The sequence below is a fragment of the Hippocampus guttulatus genome, chromosome 16 (genome assembly GCF_054856545.1).
Source record: "Hippocampus guttulatus isolate MCC_2025c chromosome 16, RoL_Hgut_1.0, whole genome shotgun sequence".
Taxonomy (NCBI): Eukaryota; Metazoa; Chordata; class Actinopteri; order Syngnathiformes; family Syngnathidae; genus Hippocampus; species Hippocampus guttulatus.
In genome coordinates this window covers 1411287-1433799 of record NC_141276.1, presented here as the reverse complement: position 1 = coordinate 1433799, position 22513 = coordinate 1411287, and the positions used below count along the sequence as shown (strand labels likewise).

The 22513-nt window shown below is 45.2% G+C and overlaps 2 protein-coding genes across 6 annotated transcripts; one reads left to right on the top strand and one right to left on the bottom strand.

Annotated features, from left to right (window-relative positions):
* Positions 1–6: 6 nt before the first annotated feature.
* LOC147192329 (glutaryl-CoA dehydrogenase, mitochondrial-like) lies at positions 7–5261 on the bottom strand. 2 transcript variants are annotated; one of them, XM_086132068.1, is made up of 12 exons: positions 5116–5261; positions 4510–4627; positions 3836–3859; positions 3594–3734; positions 3267–3329; positions 2894–3064; positions 2603–2732; positions 1544–1760; positions 1298–1401; positions 1088–1213; positions 589–749; positions 7–472 (listed from the first exon to the last, which is right to left on the bottom strand). In XM_086132068.1, exons 2-12 carry the CDS (start codon positions 4607–4609, stop codon positions 399–401), a joined length of 1311 nt encoding a protein of 436 aa, XP_085988194.1. In that variant the 5' UTR covers positions 4610–4627; positions 5116–5261; the 3' UTR covers positions 7–398. The 2 variants fall into 2 exon arrangements, with proteins under 2 accessions (XP_085988194.1, XP_085988195.1); XM_086132069.1 differs by having other exon boundaries at positions 5021–5166.
* Positions 5262–7701: 2440 nt separating this feature from the next.
* LOC147192328 (choline transporter-like protein 2) lies at positions 7702–20993 on the top strand. 4 transcript variants are annotated; one of them, XM_086132064.1, is made up of 22 exons: positions 7702–7875; positions 13248–13296; positions 13381–13454; positions 13535–13619; positions 13999–14083; positions 14230–14343; positions 14443–14503; positions 14792–14915; positions 15022–15105; positions 15189–15301; positions 16078–16209; positions 16535–16634; positions 16732–16824; positions 16937–17021; positions 17238–17500; positions 17602–17696; positions 18024–18127; positions 18195–18268; positions 18353–18423; positions 18644–18732; positions 18880–18964; positions 19457–20176. In XM_086132064.1, exons 1-22 carry the CDS (start codon positions 7848–7850, stop codon positions 19654–19656), a joined length of 2208 nt encoding a protein of 735 aa, XP_085988190.1. In that variant the 5' UTR covers positions 7702–7847; the 3' UTR covers positions 19657–20176. The 4 variants fall into 4 exon arrangements, with proteins under 4 accessions (XP_085988190.1, XP_085988192.1, XP_085988189.1 ...); XM_086132066.1 differs by lacking the exon at positions 19457–20176 and adding an exon at positions 20301–20993 and having other exon boundaries at positions 7703–7875; XM_086132063.1 differs by lacking the exon at positions 7702–7875 and adding an exon at positions 11149–11576.
* Positions 20994–22513: the final 1520 nt, after the last annotated feature.

The window sequence follows — 22513 nt, the reverse complement described above, 5'->3', positions numbered from 1 at the left end:
GCGACATTTGACAAATATGAACCACAAAATACTTTTTTATTGAAAATCGCTGCAGCAAACTTGACCTTGAGCAAACCGTACAGTCACGATCATGTCGGGAAAAGTACCAGTAAATTGCTGCCGCATCATCAATCATGTCTGGGAGAACCATTGATCACGGTTCTACTCCAGAAGTTGCTATTTGGAGAGCTCGATTACCGCGTCTCCGATCAGTAACGTAAAGCAAGTCTGATGTCGACATGAAAGCCTCCTGGTGCGGTCATTTTGTGGAAACAAAATCAGAGGAAAACAAGCGGTCACTCAAATTTCAAAAATATCTCCGTAGTCCACACAGTCATATTACAGAAGTGATGTGTGCAGTAAGCAGACTCCATTTGGCGGCAATCGGAATTGGCCTCTTATTTGTCCACAGTGAAGGACTGCAGCCCAGTGATGGCTCGGCCCAAGATCAACGCATGGATATCATGCGTACCTGAGGGTGGGGAGATGGCAGTTCAGGTCAACGGTAGTCATTCACTTATCAGCCGCCCATTAGTATCCCGCCGCCGATTGTTTCCAAACACTCTAAAATGATTCCTAAGTACAAACCTTCATATGTGTTGACGGCTTCCAGGTTCATGACGTGGCGGATGACGTGGTACTCGTCTGCGATGCCGTTTCCTCCCAGCATGTCTCTGGCCTGTCGGGCAATGTCCAGGGCTTTGCCGCAGCTGTTCCTCTTCAGCATGGAGATCATCTCGGGGGCAGCCCTGGTCGACAGACCAGCATGCTTGGTTCAGTCGTGCTCGAAAGCAACGTCGCTTTTCTTTCAAACCGACTCCGACCAATATTAAATGAGCTCCGCCGCAGCTCTATAGCCAAGCTTTTTGGCCAATGCAACCGTAATGCAGGTGGAACGAAGTGTCGCAGTTTGATGACCGTTGCGGGGATTCACTTTGAAAACGGGTGAGAGATCCAAATGTTACGCGGTGTGTGACCATTAAATGCATCCAAAAATAATTCCCAAATTAGTCCAGGGGTTCTTGAACCGGAGCCTCACAGCTTGGCAACTCTCTGCACCGCTCAACCTGTCCCCAATTGTTCTTACTTTTTCTCATCGATGAGTCTTCCCAACTGCAGACAGGACTGCAGGCCAATGGTGATCTCCGTCAACATGTCGGCCATCTTTTTCTGCATGAGCTGATTCCGTGCGAGCGGCACGCCAAACTGGATCCTGGATGAGAGAACGAGAACATAGTGATGGCGGCGGCACCTGAATTGGCAAAGACAACCAGACATGAGAAAAGACTCCTCGGACCTGTCGAGCGTGTACTGACGAGCCGCGTGGAAACAGAACTCTGCGGCCCCCAGGGACCCCCACGCAATGCCGTAACGAGCGTTGTTCAAGCAGCCAAATGGACCCTGGAAGCATTGGCGCAAATTCACGTCAAATATTCGGGTGGGTCACGACTTTACAACAAGAGGAAAACACGGGCCCCAGGTGGCGACCGTTGAGAACTCGTGTCTTAGCGAGGCGGTACAAGAAAGGGATCCCTCGACTCACCCCGAGGCCAGACGCGTTGGGAAGCAGGTTCTCCTCCGGAACCTCCACCTCATCCATGACGATCATGCCAGTGGCGGACGCTCTCAGGGAGAACTTGCCCTCGATCTTGGGAGTGGACAAGCCTTTCATGCCTCGCTCCAGGATGAAGCCGCGAATCTTCCCGTCATCGCATTTTGCCCACACCACCGCGATGTCCGCCACCGGGGAGTTGGTGATCCTGAAGATGGGAGCAGCTTAGAATGACACTCATGCACGTTGGCTTCCATCAACATATCTTGTATCCACCCTCATTAGCCACCAGGTAAAAGAATGCTGATTTTGATTTGAAGATGAACTGCAAGTGTCCTCATTCGTGTCGCTGACATAGCTAGCTATTCAGTGCCACATTCACACCTTTTTTTTTGTGTGAGGAAGGTCCAGCAACGGAGGAAAACTCAGTCAAGCACGGTGAGAAGCATGCCATCACCGCACGGAAGAGCCTCCATCGAGATTGGAATGCAAAATCGAATTGAATGCGAGGTAAATGTACATAAACACTGAGGTGAATATGTATATTTTAGACCCATTTATGTACAGGTATTACACATGAGTCTGACAGTGAGTAGGTAACGTGTGACAAATGGATAACGTCTGTTACAGCGTCATTTCATGAAACCGTAGCAGTTTCATACACGAATTCACGTGTAAATGCTGCCACCAAGTGGATATTTGATAGCATTACACTATTCAACAATGGCGGAGGTGACTTCTCGTTGTTAATTTAAGCAGGCAAAAAGATCAGACATGATACAATGATTCATACAAATGGAATTTTATGGTCAAGATATGTACAAAGCCAGTTTGGACTTTGAACTTGGCACAACCTGTCTCAGGCCTTTCTGCTTGGAGCACTCCCCGTGATTACTCGTTTCATGATTTTCAAAAGTAAACAGTCAATTCAAGACTGTTGAGTCTTTTACAAGCCGCACGCCCTGAAATTTGAGATATTGCACTATGCCACAGGCATATTTGCTCCAAAGAATCTCTCCAGTTTGATCCCCACATTGTGGTAGTACTCACCACGTCTTGGAGCCAGTGAGGGAGTAGGTGCGGCTGGACGGGTTGTACTTCGCTCTGGTCTCCATGCTGCTCGGGTCGCTGCCATGGTTTGGCTCCGTCAGGCCAAAGCAACCTAGGATCTCTCCACGAGCTCAACATGGAAACGGGCAGCATTTTTGTCAATGTCGATTCAGCGTGTAGCAGTTTTCTAACTAGCCAGATAATACATAGATGGGCTGATTCCTCGATAGCGAGAACCAGTAATTCTTCATCTCGCAGCTAATTTGTTGCTATTACTCTACTTGGTCTTACCCAGCTTGGGCAGATACTTCTGCTTCTGCTCCTCGGTGCCATACGCATTGATGGGATGCATGACCAGCGACGACTGCACGCTCATGACCGAACGGTAGCCGCTGTCCACGCTTTCGACTTCTCGGGCGATCAGACCGTAGGCCACGTAGCTTGTCCCCGCACAGCCGTAACCTTTCCATCATGGATGGGATAGGAAACAAATCATGCTGATTTAACAGATTAAAATGGAATCAAATCAGAATCGGTTCATGTCGGGCAACGTTTTCGGATTTTGAGAATGGCTGCCCAACAAAAAAGTAAAATGCTTCACTGAGCAAGTGTGCGGGTCTCTTATGTTCACATCCGCAAAAGGAGATTGCGTATTTACTCTAACCTTTGATGGTTGGACCAAGGACGCCCATCTCCCCCATCTCGGACACTATTTCTCTGTGGAACACTGAGAGAAAAATCACACACGTGGTGTATGTTTTACACTGCAAAAGATACTGTATATATCACTGTGTGTGTGCGTGTTCACAATTCTATATTTGACCAAGTCCAAAATTCCAGTTCAACGAAATACACCAGCAGATAAACGAATTATAAAACAGAGATGTCTTGGTCAAATGAAGATAACGAGTCCATCTCATGGCAATGACTATCATAGAGTTCATCACTGAGAGATAAAACACTCAAGGACTACATAGTGCATGTGTTTTACCTTCATTTCTGTTTGCTAAAATGATGCGTGGCATCAGTTTGTCTTGGCAGTAGGTTCTAAAAGAGTCTCTGATCATGACCTCCTCCTCTGTCAGCAGGCCCTCCAGGTCCAGAGCATCGCGCCAGTTGAACTGGACTTTAGCTGTCAGCATTTAAAAGGAATTCACCAATTGTTACAACATATATTTTTATCCCATCTACAAAAAAAAAAAAAAAAAAAATTCCAAAAATGTTTCCACGTACTTGCTTTGGTCTTTTCAATCTTCTCTGCATGTGAGAAAAAAAGAAATCACCCCCAAAACGTTACTGGTATGGTGGTTGAGAAAGAATGCAGATACTGGTACACAGACACATTGTTGAAGTCAAACTTTCTCTACATAATAGAGGGGGGAAAAAAACACACTTAAAAGGTTTCTTCTTATGTATGCCAGGGCCCGAATTATTTGGACAATGACAATTTAAGATCTTTCACAACAATATGACATTTACCATTTAGGGATCGGAATTATTTCAGTTTAGAGGGGCTCCAAAATAGTTGGTCGGTTGGCATAAGTCAAGGTTTATAGCCATACTTTAATACTGGGGGGCTATCGCTACCATATCATTTTGCAGATTGAGTTTTTCGTTATCGCATGGGCCTCGACTTTTTCTCTATATTGGCAGTTATTGCGCCCATGGGTGGTACCGTTATATCAGCGACATTCACATCTGACCCACGAGATCAGGGTTCTGGTGTAGGTGCCTGTGTGTTTCTCCTCTGGCCACTGTGTTTTTCTTCTAAATTCCAGAAACATGAATGTTAGGGGAGAGTGTGTAAATATGCGTGTGAAAGTGAGGGTGCATATTTGTTTGTCGGTACAGCATGTTCCCTGGTGAACAGTGTGTGCATAGTGTTTACTATCTCGACGATGACTTACCCCTCCAAACAGGTGCTGCAGTCCCTTGAGCTCGAGCGAAAGAAAGGAGGGCACATCGCTGATGTTGAGCCAAGAGGCGACACGCGTTCCTTAGTGCCATGATATAGTGATTCAAAATCTAGGAAGTTGGAATAATTAGTCTGTGATATGAAACAAGCAAAAGAACTCCAAGGTGCAGCAGACTGAAGGTGGTGGCATATGAAATGTGTGTTTACACCCCGGTTAGCTGTGTCGATCAAGGCTAAGGGTGAATAATGAATACATTGACAATTACAAGACTGGTGCAGCCAGATGCCATTATAACCATATTATTAAATAGAACGTCCAAAAGAAACACGTTGTTACCGATTTGTTTTACTGTTTATTGTATATATTAAATTGCTCCATGTACAGCACTTTGTATGCAGCGATGGCTGTTCGAAAGTGCTCTTTAAATACAATTGAATTGAAAAAGTTCGGCTAACGTACTGTACTGTGATTGTTGCAAGTAGCTAACGACGCTAGCTCCTACCTTGGTTGTCAACAAGAGAGACGCATGTTTGTATGCTTAGTTGTCTAAAAAAGCTAAGTAAAATATGCAGTGACTTCGGTTTTGGATTAATATACCTGTCTTTAGAAGAAAAACGTTTGTCCTTAATCCACTTTTCGGTGTTGGTTTTGACAGCGCGACAAGTGACGTCATCACGCATGGACGTCACATGTTGTCGAGGCTAAACTGGTTTACAAGTCTTTTTTTTTTTTTTTTCATAAAATGAGCTCGCTGCTTTGGTGTTGGGTTTAAGAATCCTCCAATAATGTGTGACTGACAAATAATAATGAACAGAAGTGTTTTTGGTGCATCCGTTATATGAGCTTTGCCACGTCAATGCCAACAGTTTATCCGGGTTGGTCTATTAGCAGGGGCGTGATACTAACAGGAAAGGAAAGTCAGTGACAGATTTAGTTTTTTTTTTTTTTTTACTCGAAGCACAGTGACCCATGACCTGAAATTTTAGGGACGCACACTGTATGTCAACAACAGATATGATTCGAAGCATTTTGGGAAAATCTGCATATTGTTGAAGGCACTCCAGTGCCTTCAACACCATCCAGCCCAACTTGCTGGGAGGCAAACTGCAGAACGCAAGAGTTGACCACCATCTCACTGCATGGATCACAGACTACCTCACAAATCGGCCGCAGTACGTGAGTCGGACAAGCTTCTCTGCAGCACTGGAGCGCCGCAGGGGACTGTTCTGGCTCCATTCCTGTTCATCCTCTACACCTCGGACTTCAGACACGCCACTCCAAACTGCCACCTTCAGAAATTCTCCGATGACTCTGCGATTGTTGGCCTCATTACAGAGGGGGACGATCGGGAGTACAGGGGAATGACGAAGGACTTTGTGGACTGGTGCCAGCAGAATCTCCTCCAGATCAACCCTAGGAAAACTAAGGAGTTGGTTGTGGATTTCTGCAGGAAACAGTCCTCACCAGCACCGATGAACATCCAGGGTATGGACATAGAGAGGGTGACCTCCTACAAGTACCTAGGTGTTCTTCTGAACAACAAACTGGACTGGTCTACAAACACGGACACCCTGATTAGGAAAGGACAGAGCCGACTCTTCCTACTCAGGAAACTGAGGTCTTTTGGGGTTCAGGGGTCGCTCCTCAAGACTTTCTATAACTCGGTGGTGGCCTCGGCCATCCATTATGGCATTGTCTGCTGGTCAGGCAGCATCTCAGCCCGGGACAGAAAGAGACTGGAGCGACTGGTCAGGAAGGCCAGTTCTGTCCTGGGCTGCTCCCTTGACACTCTGGAGGAGGTGGGCAACAGAAGGATGCTAACTAAGCTAAAAGCTATGATGGACAGTCCCTCCCACCCTCTCCAGCCCGCCCTGACAGCACTAGGTAGCTCCTTCAGCCAGAGACTGTTACACCCGCGCTGCAGGAAGGAGAGATACCGACGCTCGTTCCTACCACCTGCTGTCAGGCTGCTGAATAAAAAATAGCAACAATAATATTAATAATAATTAAAAGATGTGGAAAACAACTGTAAATAGCACTGCGATTTATCCATTTTGTATTTATATTGCACTTAATTGAACGGTGTTTGTTTGTTTTTTCTTCTTCTTTCTGCCTACATTCTTGCTGCTGGAGGCTGTAAATTTCCCCAGTGTGGGACAAATAAAGGATATCTTATCTTATCTTATCTTATCTTATATTTGCTGGTCATACAGGCACAAAAAAATAAAATTACTTGCACTTCCTCAAATTTTAGGAGTATAATGACCCCATTTCGGGGCAGTCTGGAGCGCTGCTTTCACAACAGCTGCAGCTGTAACCAAGTGCTTTATGGAACACGTGACATTTTACGTCTCAATTTACTTTACAGGGTCTATATTATAGACTAAAACAACAGTGATCCTTCAAGTGTTACATTATAGACTCTATAATGTAACACTTGAAAGATCACTGTTGTTTTTTTGAACTGTCCATCCCTTGATTTTCCACTGCTTCTTTTCTTTCATGTCAAGGGTGAGTTGCAGCCCATCCTAGCGGCCATGGAGGAAGCAATGGGATACACCCTGGACTACTCACCAGTTAGCTGCTAATCTTTTACCAACTGCTCATAATACATTACACTCACAATTTTAAATTGTATTCATTGTGGTTGTCACAAAGCTGCTGAAATAGGACAACTGCATAGCTCTTCTCCCTCTGCAAGCTGTCGTGACTCATAGTACAGACGAGTAAACCCAGGCAATGGTAGTCCTGCGTCTACATTACAAATGAATAGTTTGTATGTATAATTAATGTTGCTTGGTGCTTTATGGGTCAATAAAATGCAAGCCTTGTCACCCCTTTGAGGGTGGGGCCATTTTTGGTGTCAGATTACAGCTGATTTCTGAGCATTAAAATAAATCTTATTTCTGGTGATGCTCAACCGCCGTCTCGCCATGCTCGATTGTGATGACATCAAATAGGAATTATTAAGAACGTGAACGAGAATAAGGGGAAAAAATGACAGCCACGGAACAGTAGCTCCATCCATTTCTGCTTCTGCCACTTAACGGTACTGTTGTGAAGAGGCAAAACAACATTAGGTCCCGATTTCTGTTACTTATTGGCCGAGCACCACGCCAATCAAGCTTGCACTGTGTTGTGATTGGTCAGCATTCTTCTTGGAGAACTACCCCTGTAAACGGTAGTAGGGCAGTCAAGATTTTGGAGCGGACTTTTACCCTGTGTTCAAATGAACAGAGGTCCGTGACGATAAACCACTCCCAAGGCTGGAAATACACTCAAGTCGTCGCCTATGAGCCGTTTTGTGTGAAGAGAAACATTCAGATACCATGGAACTGGAAGAGAAAACCAAATACGGTAACTTCATTATTTTTATGCGCTGCTTAGATGTTCCGCATTTGCCAGCAGGAAAACCACTTTACATCAGCTCCTCCAAACATAGCCACCCTTCAATTGCGTTATTCTTGAAAACAAGGTAATTAAATCTACGCGTTTAATGGAATTTCATGCCATGTGTTTGATTATTACTTCTACGAGCTAGCTGGCAACGTCGGACCACTTTCACTCGTGCCATCCTGCGTTGTATAGATAAAATGATTGGTAGTAAACAACACTTCCAGGCTTGGAACTTAGCTACTACTCTTTAACAGTACATACACATCGTTCACAATCAAATGCACGAATAGAGAGTTTTAAATTGAGCTGGTGGTGTTCCATCCGTGTTGTGGGGCGCCGGCTCGGTGTCCTAAAACAATATCCTTTTGCTTGTCCAGTTGCTGCCACATTCCTCACATTGGTATGGCAGGCAACTTAGCTGACGTCCAGCTTTGGAAAGAGTGCAGCACAGTTTATTAAAAAATAGCTTCAACAATGGGAGAAGGTCCATTTTTTTCCCCTCACCGAGCTGTTCTCTGCGCCTTTGTTCCAGTTCTTGTGTTGTTCTGCTGTAATTATACCTTCCACTCCAGTGCTGTGTGGTACCACATAGCTGCACATAGAAAAAAGGAAGAGATTCATGTTGTGTCGTGTTTTTTTTTACATAATATATGCCCACAATTGTTTAATGTGTACGTTTTATTTAATGACGAAAATAAATACTCAGGGTTGTATCAAGGATTCAGATATGCGTTATTTGTGCTCACTGACACATTGGGGAGTGACATAATTGTCAACGGTGATTTGGCTGCAAATTCCTTGGAAGAGTAATTGTTTTGAGTCATCTTCTAAAGTCACATGGTACAACACGATGCATGCCCGCTTTGATGACTGATGATTACATTGACACTGTCTTTATTCCGATCATTTTCATAGTAAGCAATAACTAGGGAAACTTGTAGTTTCCAAGTCCTCAGTTTGGATATGGATTGTGTTAACAGCATTTTGGAACAATTCACTGATACGCATCATCTGGTTTGTTTCCCTCCTAGACCCCATCCGATCTAAAAATGTGTATTTGTCTACAAATTCAAAGAACAAATGAAAAACAAGGGCACCTTCATGCTTAAAGTTCACATTCTCTGGTGCCACTCGCTTGATTGGTTTCTAAACTTGGTCGACTTCTCTCAGTTTCATTTCTCACAATGAGAACATGCAGTCAATCTGTACGTAATTCACATCATGGGGGCGAAACAAAAATGTGGTTTGGTAGCTTAGCAAGCTCATCGTTTTACGCTGCGGTTGCATCATTATGGCGGCCGATTGGGGTTAGAGTGCGTCTGAGTTAGTTTGGAACGTTACAGGATTGTTTTGGTCTGCGCTTAAAGTGAAAAGATACCATACAAACCATGTCAAGTGTATTCAGCAACGGTTGCTCGCATGGCAGTAGCTGAGCTTTGTGTTTTCAAAGGGAACAGCCACTATGAAGTTCTGAACATGGAGCACTGAGATGTAGTGAAGACATTACAAAGCGAGCTCTATAAGATGTAATCATGATGCGGTCTAATAGAGATGCAAATCTGCAACTTGCCACTGAGGAAAGCTCTTCATTGGTTCCGGACTGTGGGCTTCACATGATGGAGTAATTTCAGTTGTAAAAAACACACACACACACACACACACACCACAATGTCAGGAACTGAAGCAGCCATGCGCTGCTTCACATGAGCTGTAATTAGAAGCCATATTTAGAAGAGTGCTTTGAAACATGATTCAAATTCTTCCTGACCGTTTGCTAAAAGCTTTCACGTGCAGCAGATTTGCGCTTAATTCTTTGACTCTTTGCTGAGCTTCGGTATCACCCCCTTTTTTTTTTTTTACCCACTGATCACAAACAACCAAGGATGTCTCCAGAGGTGTAGCCACCTGTTTCCATTATAACCCGCCGGGTCCTCGTCTTAACAACCCAGACAGGATCACGTGAGTTTGCTAACTGAGTTTCTTGCCATCTGGCTAAGCATGACAAATATCCGCTGTTAAGGTCAGTAATTTACATGTTCAAGTACGAGTAGTTTGGTTTGTTTTTTTTCCTGCAGGCCATATCTCTTCTTGATATGACTTTCAAAATACAGATAGACAGATTTGACTTTTCCTGGAATTTGATTGATTCGTTTTGTTTTGTTTTTTTCAGTTTACGAGACATTGACGACGAGGTAGAAATAAGACTTGAGATGTTCAGTCCATCTATCCTACACAACACTTTAATGTCTTATTCTGGTCAATGGGGCCAGACATTTTGACCCCTGGCCAGCCAGCACTGGACCCACAGATAACTAGAGAGAACAATGTGCACCCAATTATAACTGTGACAATTGCAAAAATGAGTACAGGCTAGTCTGGCAAAGCTTAATTTTAGATAGCGGGGTGTGCTTTACATTGAGAACTATAGATAGATCATGACCCGGCCCATGCATGCAGGCACGGTTGGCCCTAAGATCTGAACCACAGGATTTGTTTCTGTTTCTCATTGGTCTTGAGTCCACTCTTTATACTTCTTTACAATATGTTTAGCTTCAAAATGTGGAAATGGATTAGCTTCCCGTGGAGCGCCTTTAGCAGATTAAAACTATTATCAGAGCAGCCACTCTGCATCCCCTTAAATGTGCCATTACACATGCCGATCGAACCCTTATTTTTTTTTTCTTTTATTGTTTTTATTTGATTCAGCGGATGACTGTTGTAAGTACTATGGCGCTGCAGCGAAGGCCATTTTTGAACCGGTCCATCCATGTGCCGGTCAATTGCTCACCAAAACAAAACGAATACAGTCATGTTCCGTGATGTCATCGTCTGTTCTAAATATGCATTTGGGCATTTAGTCACACTGTGGGCTCTTTGTTCAAATCGCAAATTCATCCGCCGTCCTGACTTGACTGCTGATTACAGATATTCGACTCCACAATATCCCACAAATAAAGGCGCATATCAAAACACTGAGATTTTAAACATAGGAGCGTGTCCAAATGTTCCAAAGCAAAGTAAATGGAGTACTTTTTAGTCCATTCTCCAAAGGACGCAAACAACCAGCGGAGTCCACATTTGCCCTGGTTTTCAGAAAACATGTGTTTCTCATCACATCGCATCGGCTCAACTTGTTCTTTTTCCGTTCCCGCTTTTCTGCACCAAAGGTTTCCACCCCTTCTTTCACACGGGCACGCCTCTCTCGTGTCCCTCCCAGACTTCGCGCAGATGAGTTGACTCGCCTCCTCTGATCTCTGGAGGCCAACAACAAGAAGCCAGTGAGAGAGAGGGCGAGAGAGAGAGAGCGAGAGAGAGAGAGAGACCTCTTTTTTTTTTTGAGGTAGGAGGAGATACACAGGTGGCACACCGATTGGGAAAAGACACTTGTTGCAGGATAAACAAGGTGGGGAAAGGGAAAGGGGGCGAGAGGAAGGTGGTGCGCTGTCGACGGGCCAGGCTAACGAGGACAGGTTAGACTGGTTTCAACCCACGCGGGGCCTTACCCCGTCCTCGCCTTTCTGAAAGGAACGACACCCGTGGAAAGAAAGCGACAGATAAGCGTCCTTGGAAGGAAAGTCACAAGTGTTGTCTGCACATTTCAACATTAGCCTCGGGAAGGAATTTCAAGATGCCAGAGGAAGGCCAATATTATGGAAAACATGGTAACTACCCTTCCGGCTCACGTTTTGCCTTCTCCTCCAAGCATATTTTTCCATCTGCATGCCTTTGAAAATGAATTGTGTCGCAGTGATTCAACGTTGGAGCAGGGCTAACGACATGTCCGCTTTGCGTACGGGCTTGCCGCTGATTATCCAGGTGTGAACAGGAGGAGGGAGCCTCACCCTTTTGTTTTGCTTTCTTTCACTTGAACACTTCCATGTTGCACCACCGACGAACTGAACGCTACCATTTCAAACCGATGTAATGCTTTCAAACTGTACAGAGACCTCCGGATTGGGTCAAACCTAGGCCGCTCTGAACTTTGAAGAGCATCGTCTGAAAGCAACACTGTGACATCCTCGCACGCGCTGACAACAAGAAGCACTCGCAATGTTTCAGGAAGTGGTTTCTCTTAGGAGCCACTCCACGTAAATGCTTCTGCAGCATTCGTCCCCTTAAAAGCATCCGCAATTGAGATGCAAAGACTGCTGTCGCTTGTCTAGACGGCGTCCTATATATCAATCAAATTTTGTTTTCTGCATTTTCTGATCTCATCGCCTTGCCACAAATGCAGTTCTCTTCATGCGCTAGTTAAAACCCCGCCTCCTCTGTTAGCAAATATGAAACTGAAACTTGTCAAAAATAGTGTTCTCCTTGAACTTGGGACTTAAACTGGGTCGTGATTTTTAAATTGGATTGGCAAATTGGTGCCGTTGTTAAATCCAGTTTCTTTCATCTCGGGCAATTGGCAAAAGTAAACGGCCTTTCCTTTGTCAAGAGCACTTAGAAACAGTCACGCGTGCCTTCGGCACATCTCGTACGGATGATTGTAACGCGCTTGACTTTGGAGTCGGTTTATCCTCCATGCAGCGTCTCCAGTTGGTCCACAACGCTGCCGCTCGCCTCTTGATTGGTACTCGTAAGAGGGAGCGCATCACTCCTACTCTGGCATCTCTTCACTGGCTCATTTGAGAGTTCTTTTGAAGATCCTGTTCTTTGTTTTCCAATCTTGAAATGGCCTGGCCCCACCTTACCTCTCTGTGCTCGTGCGCACCTGCCTGGTGCGTCGAGTCTGCAGACCAGATACTATTAGAGGTAGCGAGAACTAAACGGTCTCAGAGGGGATGGAGTCTTTTCTGTTGCCGCACCCTCTCTTTGGAATGAACGTTCGGCAAGCCCCCTCGCCGTCCATCTTAAAAACGCATTTTTATTGTTTGGCTTTTGACTTGAATCTTTGTTTGACTGTTTTTATTTTTTCTACCGTCTTATTGTTATTTATTTGTTGGTTTTAGGACTTTTCTTTTTGCTCCACGTAGAGCGCTCGTCTACCGACAAGTAGGAATCGGTAGACGACTTTGCACAATCCGACTACTACTGTCAACTCCTAAAACGCAGTAGAACAAAGGATGAAGTGATCTCTCGTTGATGTCCATCTCCCATTGACCGATTGTTTCTCTGCTTTGGCTCATGCCAGTGAGTCACCAAGGAGGAATTTTCTGGGTTGCCAGGCATGTCTGCCTTTGGGGGAAACATGGGAGGAAAGCAGGAGCATACTGCTGCGCCACCCTGAATTGGTTTCCTTTTTTTTTTGTGTGTGTGTGCGTGTGAATTTGATTCCAAGGAGTAAAGTTTTTTTGGTGACATTGTTGAATAAAGTCCCCTCTGTTAAACAGGCGAGCCCCGCAAGTATGACCCCACATTCAAGGGCCCACTCCAGAAGAGGTGAGAGGGGAACGATTACGTTTTCTCACAAGTTGGATGAATCGTTGTTTTGTTTTGATCCAAAATATGCTTTTTTGTCTCCAGGGGCTGCACGGACATTGTGTGCTGCATCCTCTTCATTATTGCCATATTATGTTATATTGGAGTGGGAATACTTGGTAAGAAAAAGGCAGCCCGGCAGATTTTTGCCCACCGTGCAGTAGAATCTATAACGTGGCAATGTGTTTTCTTGATTCAGCTTGGTCGCAGGGTGACCCCAGGAAGGTGATCTATCCAACGGACAGCCGAGGCCAGTTCTGCGGGCAGGCCGGAACCCCTCTCGAGTGAGTCCCCCCCCCCCCCCCCCCCCCCCCCGCATCCAAGTTACTCAGAAAACAGGTGAGCGGTGACTAGTCCCGACCCCCGCTCCTGAGCGACTCTGGCAAAATGGCCGCCTTTGTGAGACGGCTCAAAACGGCCGCTTCATTCAGACGAGTGGCACGCAGATCGTATCGTTGCAGTCTGACAACCGCAAGCCTTCCTTTTATAGCGTCGCGTTGTCGAAATTGTTTTTGATGTAGATCCACTTGGGGGAGCGTATGATTCTGCTCAAATCAACGCACAACAAGAGTGTTGACAAATTGTTTTCATTTAGCGGTACTTGGAAACGGCTCACGGCAGCATCCCAAATTTGCGTGCATTATTTTGTTGCGCCTTTCTCAGGAAGAAGCCGCTGTTGTTCTACTTCAACATTATGAAGTGTGCCAGCCCCATGGTGCTGCTGGAGTTCCAGTGTCCGACCACACAGGTTTGTTTCTTGATTTGTTGTGCCACTCCGGAGCTTTTGTCGCGCGTCGTAAAACACGCTTGCGTTCCTTTCACAGTATACTTTTGAGCCCCCAGTATTTTCGCCTGTGGTCGAATGACGCCGCCGCTCTTCTTTCGTCCTTTTAGATGTGTGTGGAGAAGTGCCCTGAGAAGTTCATGACCTTGATCAAAGCTTACAGTAACAGAAAAGACTTTGACTACTACAAGTCCTTCTGCAAGGAAGGCGTGACTAACTCCATGGTGGGGTTTTAAGTTGTGCTCATCAACCATCTCCGTTTCATGCGCATGTTTTTTTTTTCCACCTTCCGCACCGCCTGACCACTTTGAACATCGTTACAGGCTGTCACCGAAATCCTCAAGTCAGGTCTCTGTCCTGCCATGCTGACCCCCAGCAAGCCTTGTGAGTTCACTCTGTGTGCATCTTTTGGCACATTTTGCCTTTTTTTTTCTAAAAACATTTTCCCAGTAGCATGTATCAGAAATAATGAAAGGGGATATTTCCCCCACTTTATGTATCACTTCCTCAAACTTTGCAAGTCTGGTGGCAGTATTGCCAAATGCATTACCGTGTGAAGTTGCAGGTTCTTGCTTGACTAATTCTCATGAAAATGCGTACATGATGTCATGCGGTTTTGCATAAGTATGTGACAAACTTTACCCCCCCCCCCCCCGTTCAATTTTGTTTCAGTCACCCGTAGGTGCTTCCCAGCTTTGGGTAAAAAAGGAGGAATGATAACTGTCGGAAATAGCTCTCACTTTGACGATGGAACTGGAAAGATGAGAGATGCCAAGGATCTTGTCGACGGAGTGAAGTGAGTGCTGGAGAATCGGTCATCCGCCATCATTTGCTGAAATATATACACTCAAAATATGATCTTCCGCTTTACATTATTCCAATAATCTGCGTACCCCCCCTAGGAATGCTACTGTGGTTATTGAAGCTCGCCAGGTGGTGATGAAAATCTTTGAGGATTACACGCAGTCTTGGTACTGGATCCTGATGTAAGACGCCTTTGAAAATTGCGCAAAGCGCAGATTGTTGGCTTCTTTCCCTTCCCTGCTCAACCTCGTCACTCTCTCTCCAGAGGTTTGGTTCTTGCCACGGTCCTCAGCCTGATCTTCATCGTTCTCCTGCGCTTCCTGGCAGGGATCATGGTCTGGATCATGGTAGCCTTGGTGATAATAGTGATCGGATACGGTAAGACTTTATAGACCATTCATCCCCATCCGTTGATGAATTGACTCCATACAGACGCGCGAATGTGTTGATGCAGTAACAAAATGACAGTGGTGAGAACATCAGTCACTCATTATTTCAGACTGGCCCGGTCCGCCCGTCCGGTGATGGCCAGTCTGCTTTGAGAACGTACTTACTACGTCACACGCTCCCCCCACAAAAAAAAAGACACAGACATCAAAACAATGAAATGTATTATTATTATTAATATACAGCAATGCCTCGTTTATCGCGCTTAATGGGGACCAAAACCACCCGCGATAAACGAGAATCCGTGAAGTAGTGACCAATTAACATATATTTTAAAAAAGTGCCCCACGTGGGCCTTTGCGCTTGATCAGAGCGCACTAACACACACACACACACTCAAGCCAGCGATCCCTCAGGTGTACAATAGACGTGTTTATGATTAGTCAATTAAGGTTGTTTAGACAATTAAGGATGGAGAGACCTGCTTTTGTTCTTATCAGTCTCTCTCTCTCTCCCAGCAACACACAAACACTCACCTGCGTGCACGTGCCCCAAGGGGACCTTCCACGCTTGAGCAGTGCGCACACACTAGCACGCATAGTAAACAACACTTAGACACTGATTTTTGCGGACTTAAAAAAAATAATAAATTATGAATGTTTGAAAAAATCCTGAAAATGAAAATGTCAATCAAAAATGACCACAAAGGTGCTTGCTTTACAGTGGAAAAGCTAACGGTTCTTTGAAACGCCGTATATGTATTTTAGGCATCTTCCACTGCTACATGGAGTACGCCGCCCTCAGGGGTACGCCTGGAGCTGATGTGACCCTGCAGGATCTTGGCTTTCAGACAGATTTCACAGTCTACCTTCAGATCCGACAGACCTGGCTGGCCTTCAGTAAGTTCAACATGAAGTGTGCCATACAGGTGGGGTGTGGGGACCTCTTTCATTCATCCAAGCCCTCGTCCCATTTGGTTTAGTGTACGCTCCATAAGCTCTTGCCAGCGGGCGCCTTCTATTTACACAAGACGGCCGTCGTCACGGGCCAGGTTCTTAATTATTTGGCAGCTGACTCTGCATTGTATTATGTCACACGATTGCCTAGCCAGCCGCCGCTGGCGTTTACCGTTTCAAAGGGGACCTCGGAGAGCCGAAATCCGCTGCGCGGCGGGTGGCCTCCGATCCTGCCGTTTCTCACCTCCGCTCTTCTTCTTCCTTTCAGTGATCATTCTCGCCATAGTGGAAGTGATCATCATCCTTCTACTCATCTTCCTCAGGAAAAGGATTTTAATTGCCATCGCGCTCATCAAAGAAGCCAGCAAGTACGCGATATGCCGTTTGAACTGTAGCCAGCAGAGCTTAAGTTCATCTTCATCTTGGGCTGAGAGAGTCGAAGCGATGATCGTGTCGTGTTCGCAGGGCGATTGGACATGTGATGTGTTCTCTCCTCTACCCGCTGTTCACTTTTCTGCTGCTGGCTATCGTCATCGCCTACTGGGCCACCACCGCTGTGTATCCTTTTTATTTTTTTCCCCCCTCCTCCATTGTCCTGACGCCGCAAAGAACATCATCATCTGCAACAATTATCCTCTTCGTAATGGTTGTCTTTGACTGAACTGTTCAGTTTCCTGTCTACTTCCAACGAACCGATCTACAAAGTGTTCAACGACACCGCGTGCGAACACTCAAGGAAAACCTGCGATCCAGCTGTGAGTTGTTGATTTGATTTATTTATCGTATTTAATTTTTTCCCCCGTGTGTGTGAATTTGAGAATGAAGTTTTCAAGCATCTCTTGCTTGGTTGGCTTTTTTTTTCGTCTTATCGTCGGCTCGCTTGTAAAATGTTGGAACTTCGTGTTTTACGTGGATCAATGAATCCAAATATGTTTGATTGGACGCTTGTGTGTGTGTGTGTGTGTGCGCAGAACTACACGACCACAGCCATGAAGGCGCAGTGCCCGGACTCGGAGTGCCTTTTTGCCTTCTACGGCGGCGAGACCGTTTACCACAAATACCTGATTGGCTTGCAGTTCTACAACGTCTTTCTCTTCTTTTGGTGTGCCAACTTTGTAACGGCGCTGGGGCAGATGACTTTGGCGGGGGCCTTTGCCTCTTACTACTGGGCTTTTGTCAAGCCAGACGACATGCCTTCCTTCCCCATATTTTCTTCTCTTGGCAGATCTCTCAGGTGTGTTGTGGTTTTTTTTTTTTTTTTTTCCCTTCACCATGCATCTTTTCTTCGCTTGACTTTGACCACCTGCGGCTTGCATAACCTTTGTATTGTTTTAGGTATCACACAGGAACCCTGGCGTTTGGCTCCCTCATCCTTTCAATCATTCAGATCATTCGAGTTCTGCTGGAGTACCTGGACCATAAACTTAAAGGTCGGTCGCTCACTTTTTTTGTCGACGTTTTAGTATGACGTAAACCGGAGCAGTGTACTGGGGCGCATCACATTGATTTTTGTTCGTTTCTGAGCTGGCCCCATACACTGTGCGTCTTTCCCACCAATTGGGAGTAAAATGAATTCATTTTGAGGTTTGACTCTGCCTTGTATTGTATCCAAGTGACTGCTTTGACTCGAATCATGAAAACAAGGCGATTGCATGGCACTGTCGATATGTCCTAAAGAAGAAAGACCTTAGAGGAAATACACACGTTCCACGATGTTCTTGGCACAGCTTGAGACTGGACTCTTATTTGCCTTCCAGGAGCCCACAATAAGTGTACCAGATTCCTCATGTGCTGTCTCAAGTGCTGCTTTTGGTGCTTGGAGAAATGCATCAAGTTCTTAAACAGAAACGCCTACATTATGGTGAGTTGTCTGGATTGGTCCAAATGGCTTTCTAATAAAACGTGCTTTTCTCACTTTTGGCCACTAGGTGGCGATATACGGCAGAAACTTCTGCACGTCTGCCAGAGACGCCTTCTTCCTGCTCATGAGGAATATGATAAGGTTCATCCTTTTTTTTTTTCTTCTATTTTTAAATCGAGTTCAAAGTCGTTGGCGATTCTAAAAATACTGAACTGTACTTCTTAGGGTGGCGGTGCTAGACAAAGTGACAGATTTCCTTTTGTTTTTGGGCAAACTGCTCATCGTTGGACTCGTGGGTGAGTGTTTGTCATCTGCGTTCTTCACGCTTGATTCGAATTTTTCCTGAGGCTCTGCAAATATACACGCCGATTGCATCGCTTTTAATTTGACCCCCCCCCCCCCCCCCCCCCCCCCAAATCGGAGCTCTTTGATCTTGGTGAAAGTGCCGGACGCGAGAAAAGACAACGACACACTTACGGCGGTTGGAGTGCTAAACTTGCTTGTGTCCTGCTCCAGGGGTCTTTGCCTTTTTCTTCTTCTCTGGGAGAGTGAAGGCCTTTGAGAACACCGCCCCACATCTCCACTACTACTGGGTGCCAATCCTGGTGAGTCGTCAGTTTTAGAAAAAACAAAAACAAAACACTTGATCATTACATAATCATCACATTATGAAGCAGGAGCTTTCTCACAATGTTGTCTATTATTGCTGAGTTTTTTTTTTTCTTAATAAATGACGCTTGTGTCCTTACTAGACTGCGGTGGTTGGCTCCTATCTCATTGCCCACGGATTCTTCAGTGTGTACGCTATGTGCGTGGACACACTTTTCCTCTGCTTCTGTGAGTAGAACCTCCTCACTGGTCACTTATCATGTGCTGCACGAAACACTCGGCGTCAGAAAAAAAAAGTTTTGCAACTACTGTATCTTGAACGGAAAACCAAATGATTTTGAGACGTTCAACTTGACCAGAACTTGGTCCTCGGAGCTATTGCTTTGCTTTTGGTGTGGGACTGTCCGCATGTTAAATGGGTGTCTTAAAAACAAGGCAATTAATGAAACTACCATTTCATTCTGTGGCTTACTAAGTCTTCCCCACAACAACAACAACAAAAAAAAGTATTTTTTCCGAACAAGGGATTTGTGGTGACTTTTTGCTTGCTTGCTTGCCTGCTATTTGACTTTCTCTTTTTGTCTCTTCCCCTCCTTCCCCTCAACGCACTCCCATCCTCTTTCCTCCCTGCCAATTTTAACCCCTTTCCTCTCACCTTGACTTCATAACTCAACGTCTCACCCATTCATGAACGTGGCACACATTCACACGCAAATGAAGGTGAAGACCTGGAGCGGAACGATGGTTCCACTGTGAGGCCTTATTACATGTCCGCTACTCTGCGTGAGATTCTCTGGAAGAACAAGGCGGAAGGTCCACCGTCTTCTGCTCCGCTACCGGATGAAGAACTCAGTGGAGAGAAACACTTTAAGGAGGAGGCCGCATCGTTCATAGACAGGAATTTTGACAAGGACACTTAGCTTTTACTTTGAAACGAAGGAGATGGTTGCTTTGTTTTTTTGAGCCTTATCCTTCGCAGGCATGCTCAGAAGTGGCAAGTATCCAAAACAGGGAAGTTTAATGAGCACCCAAGTCATCTTAAGACAGCTGAATACCGGTACTGTCGACACGTCTCCAAACGACATGTGTGAAATGTCTGCCGTTTTCCCGGAGTGTTAAATGCAATGGAAAAAGTTTAGGAGGGGGGGGGGGGGTTGGCTGTAATGTATTTGTGCTGCCGGCCAGTAGCCATTTGATTGACACCACATATGTGCCTACTTTTCGAATTGACTGAATGCATCTTAGAATGTAAAAATTGAGAGTTAGAAGCTCGAAAGTAATTGATCCGCGCTAACACTGAATGACCTAGAAGCTTGATTTGCCTTGTACGGGTACCGTCGGCTTGTCCGTTTTTACCTAGTTTGGACGGCAACGCCTCCGAACTTTTGACATGTTTGCCAATGTACTTGATATAATAAAGCGGAACTCATGGAAACGAGATTCGGGATTCGAAGCTCAAATGTGGTCTTTTGAAGTAGACTTAAGTGATAAAGCCCAAATCAAACAATGCTAATCACGTCAAAGTGAACTTTTTTTTTTTTTTTGATCTTCTCTCTCTCTTTAGTGGAGGATCTTGAGAGGAACGATGGCAGTCCCGAGAGGCCATACCTCATGCCCGAGAGCCTCCGCAAAGTCCTGAACAAGAAGAACAAGAATGCGCCAGCTCAGTAGAGCGGCTCCTCCCTGCTCGCGTTCATGTGGCGTGATCGCTAGCAGATCTAATAATCACAGAGCACAAAAAAGATCCTGATGCTTCTCGGAACCCTCAGGTGATGACCACATTTGTATGTTACACGATCAGTCTCAAAGAGGATTTGCGTTTAAGGAATTCAGAGACGTACAGTACATCACATATTTATTTATTATGCGGCTTTCTGGACTTTAACGTCTAAGCTTATCTTGTATATTTGCAGTGCAGTAAACATCCATATTCGTACTTTTTGGGGGCAAATAAAGCACCAGTGCATGTATATTTACATGAAGGTAAGATTTAAAGCAATTTTTTTTTTGGAAATGTATAATCGTGCATGACTTAGTTTTTGGTTTGTTGTGTGTGTTTGTTTGTTTTTTGGGGGGGGGGGGGTTGTTTTGAACTCCAAAGCCATTGTCTGACCAACGTGAGGCTGCGTGTCACATCTGATGGGCTGAAGCATATTTTGTACTGCGTTTAATGTCACTTTTTAATGACAATTTTTGTGTATGGCTCGAATTGCAAATGTTTTTTGGAAATAAAAGTAAACGCGTTTTGTATATTTCATATCTTTAGTCGTCAGTACTGTATACAAGAAAGTTTACAAGCAGCTGCCCCCACAGCACACCGGCCGCCGCCCATTGGAGACCAACTGCATTGAACAGGAAACTGTGGATACACGGGCCGTAAATATTGACAAGCACAGAAGACGGCATGCGTTCTAACCCTTAGCGATGGTGCACAGAATGATACGTGTTTCATTGTAGTCCACTCAACAGTCCTTAGGGATTTAGTTTCGGTCCTCATATCACTGCTGATATTTGTCCGACGTTCAACAAAAGTTGCTGAAAACATTGGAACCTGCTCAAAAGCAATTTCAATGAAACGCCAAAATAACGGCGGCCGTGTTTCAGAACGTCTCCGTTCTCGGCATTATACGGCACCTGCAATCGGGCTCGCAAATTCCCAGTGATGCGGAGGTGTTGCCTTTCCAACTTTGTTTGCTTTTGCTGGTTGATGACCGAGAATGCACACGGACGTTTGTTTGCCTTCCCTTTCTACGGCAGTAAATTAAAAAATGCACAGCCCGCCATAATTATTGGCATGACTGGTTAAGATGCTAAAAAGCCTTCAAATATTTTCTTATTTGCAGAAGCATAGTCTCATACTGAACATTGTCGAGGTCATCTCAGTGCCCAGAACTCAACCGTTTACGAGCGTGATGTGTGCTGCAAGATATACAACTTCGTTTGGATCGGCACTCCTACTGATAATTCGGGAGGCGCCTCACAAAAGGTTGTTTATTCAGCAATTGTGCGTCATCGCTCTCGAGTGATTAATAAAGCCTGCCGGCCAGTCGGGTTTGGCGCGCACTCCAGTCTCCATGGAGAACACCCGAGCGGCCGCAGCGGGGCCCTTGATATGCGCGACCCGGATGATGAGAAACAGCGCGTGCGTGAGAGCCGAGTGAATATGTATCCATGCCAAATATTGAAATATCAAAGGTCAATCATGAAGGCGATGAGATCTCCACTTCAAGTGCCATAAATTTCAGGGAAACGGATGCAAGTTCAGCGGTGAGCATTGGTGGACTATTGGTCATTCTGGTCAAACCATTGACGACTGTTTCCGCGTTCGCCATCCATCTGTCGTCTCAGCAAAACATCACAGAAAAAAATTTATGGATGCTATTCTAAGGGTGAAGGATGTTTACGTTCTCCTTTCAGTAGGTCATATGATGATCGATTGAAGTGCAAAATATTTTTTTTATTTCAAGGGACTCCAAACTACAAAGTGGAATGCTCCCAGAAGTCTTAACATTTTGAACTTCCGAATCTTCAGTTATCGAATTGCTGTTATTGGTCTCAAAGGTCTCGGTATTCATTTGACATTTGAATGGCATTTTCTCCTTGAACCTCATGTTTTATGTTGCGATTGTTAAACTGCAGCAAACTTTTTAGAAAGCCTTTATGGACGCCCCCCCCCCCCCCCCCCCCCCCCCGACGATGCATGATTTGACACCGAGTCATATGATTGCAAATACTGTGTAACAAGTAGCCTATCTGCCTCTTGTGTTGATAAAGAAA

Excerpts from the sequence above, each read along its gene's own strand:
- LOC147192328 (XM_086132063.1), top strand. The coding sequence starts at position 11,543 with ATGCCAGAGGAAGGCCAATATTATGGAAAACATG. Across the intron at positions 17,501-17,601 it reads TCTCTTGGCAGATCTCTCAG|GTATCACACAGGAACCCTGG; the intron begins GTGTGTTGTGGT and ends GTATTGTTTTAG. Across the intron at positions 18,424-18,643 it reads GCTCATCGTTGGACTCGTGG|GGGTCTTTGCCTTTTTCTTC; the intron begins GTGAGTGTTTGT and ends GTCCTGCTCCAG.
- LOC147192329 (XM_086132068.1), bottom strand. The coding sequence starts at position 4,609 with ATGGCACTAAGGAACGCGTGTCGCCTCTTGGCTCAACATCAGCGATGT. Across the intron at positions 3,735-3,835 it reads GATTGAAAAGACCAAAGCAA|CTAAAGTCCAGTTCAACTGG; the intron begins GTACGTGGAAAC and ends AAATGCTGACAG. Across the intron at positions 473-588 it reads AGCCGTCAACACATATGAAG|GTACGCATGATATCCATGCG; the intron begins GTTTGTACTTAG and ends CCCCACCCTCAG.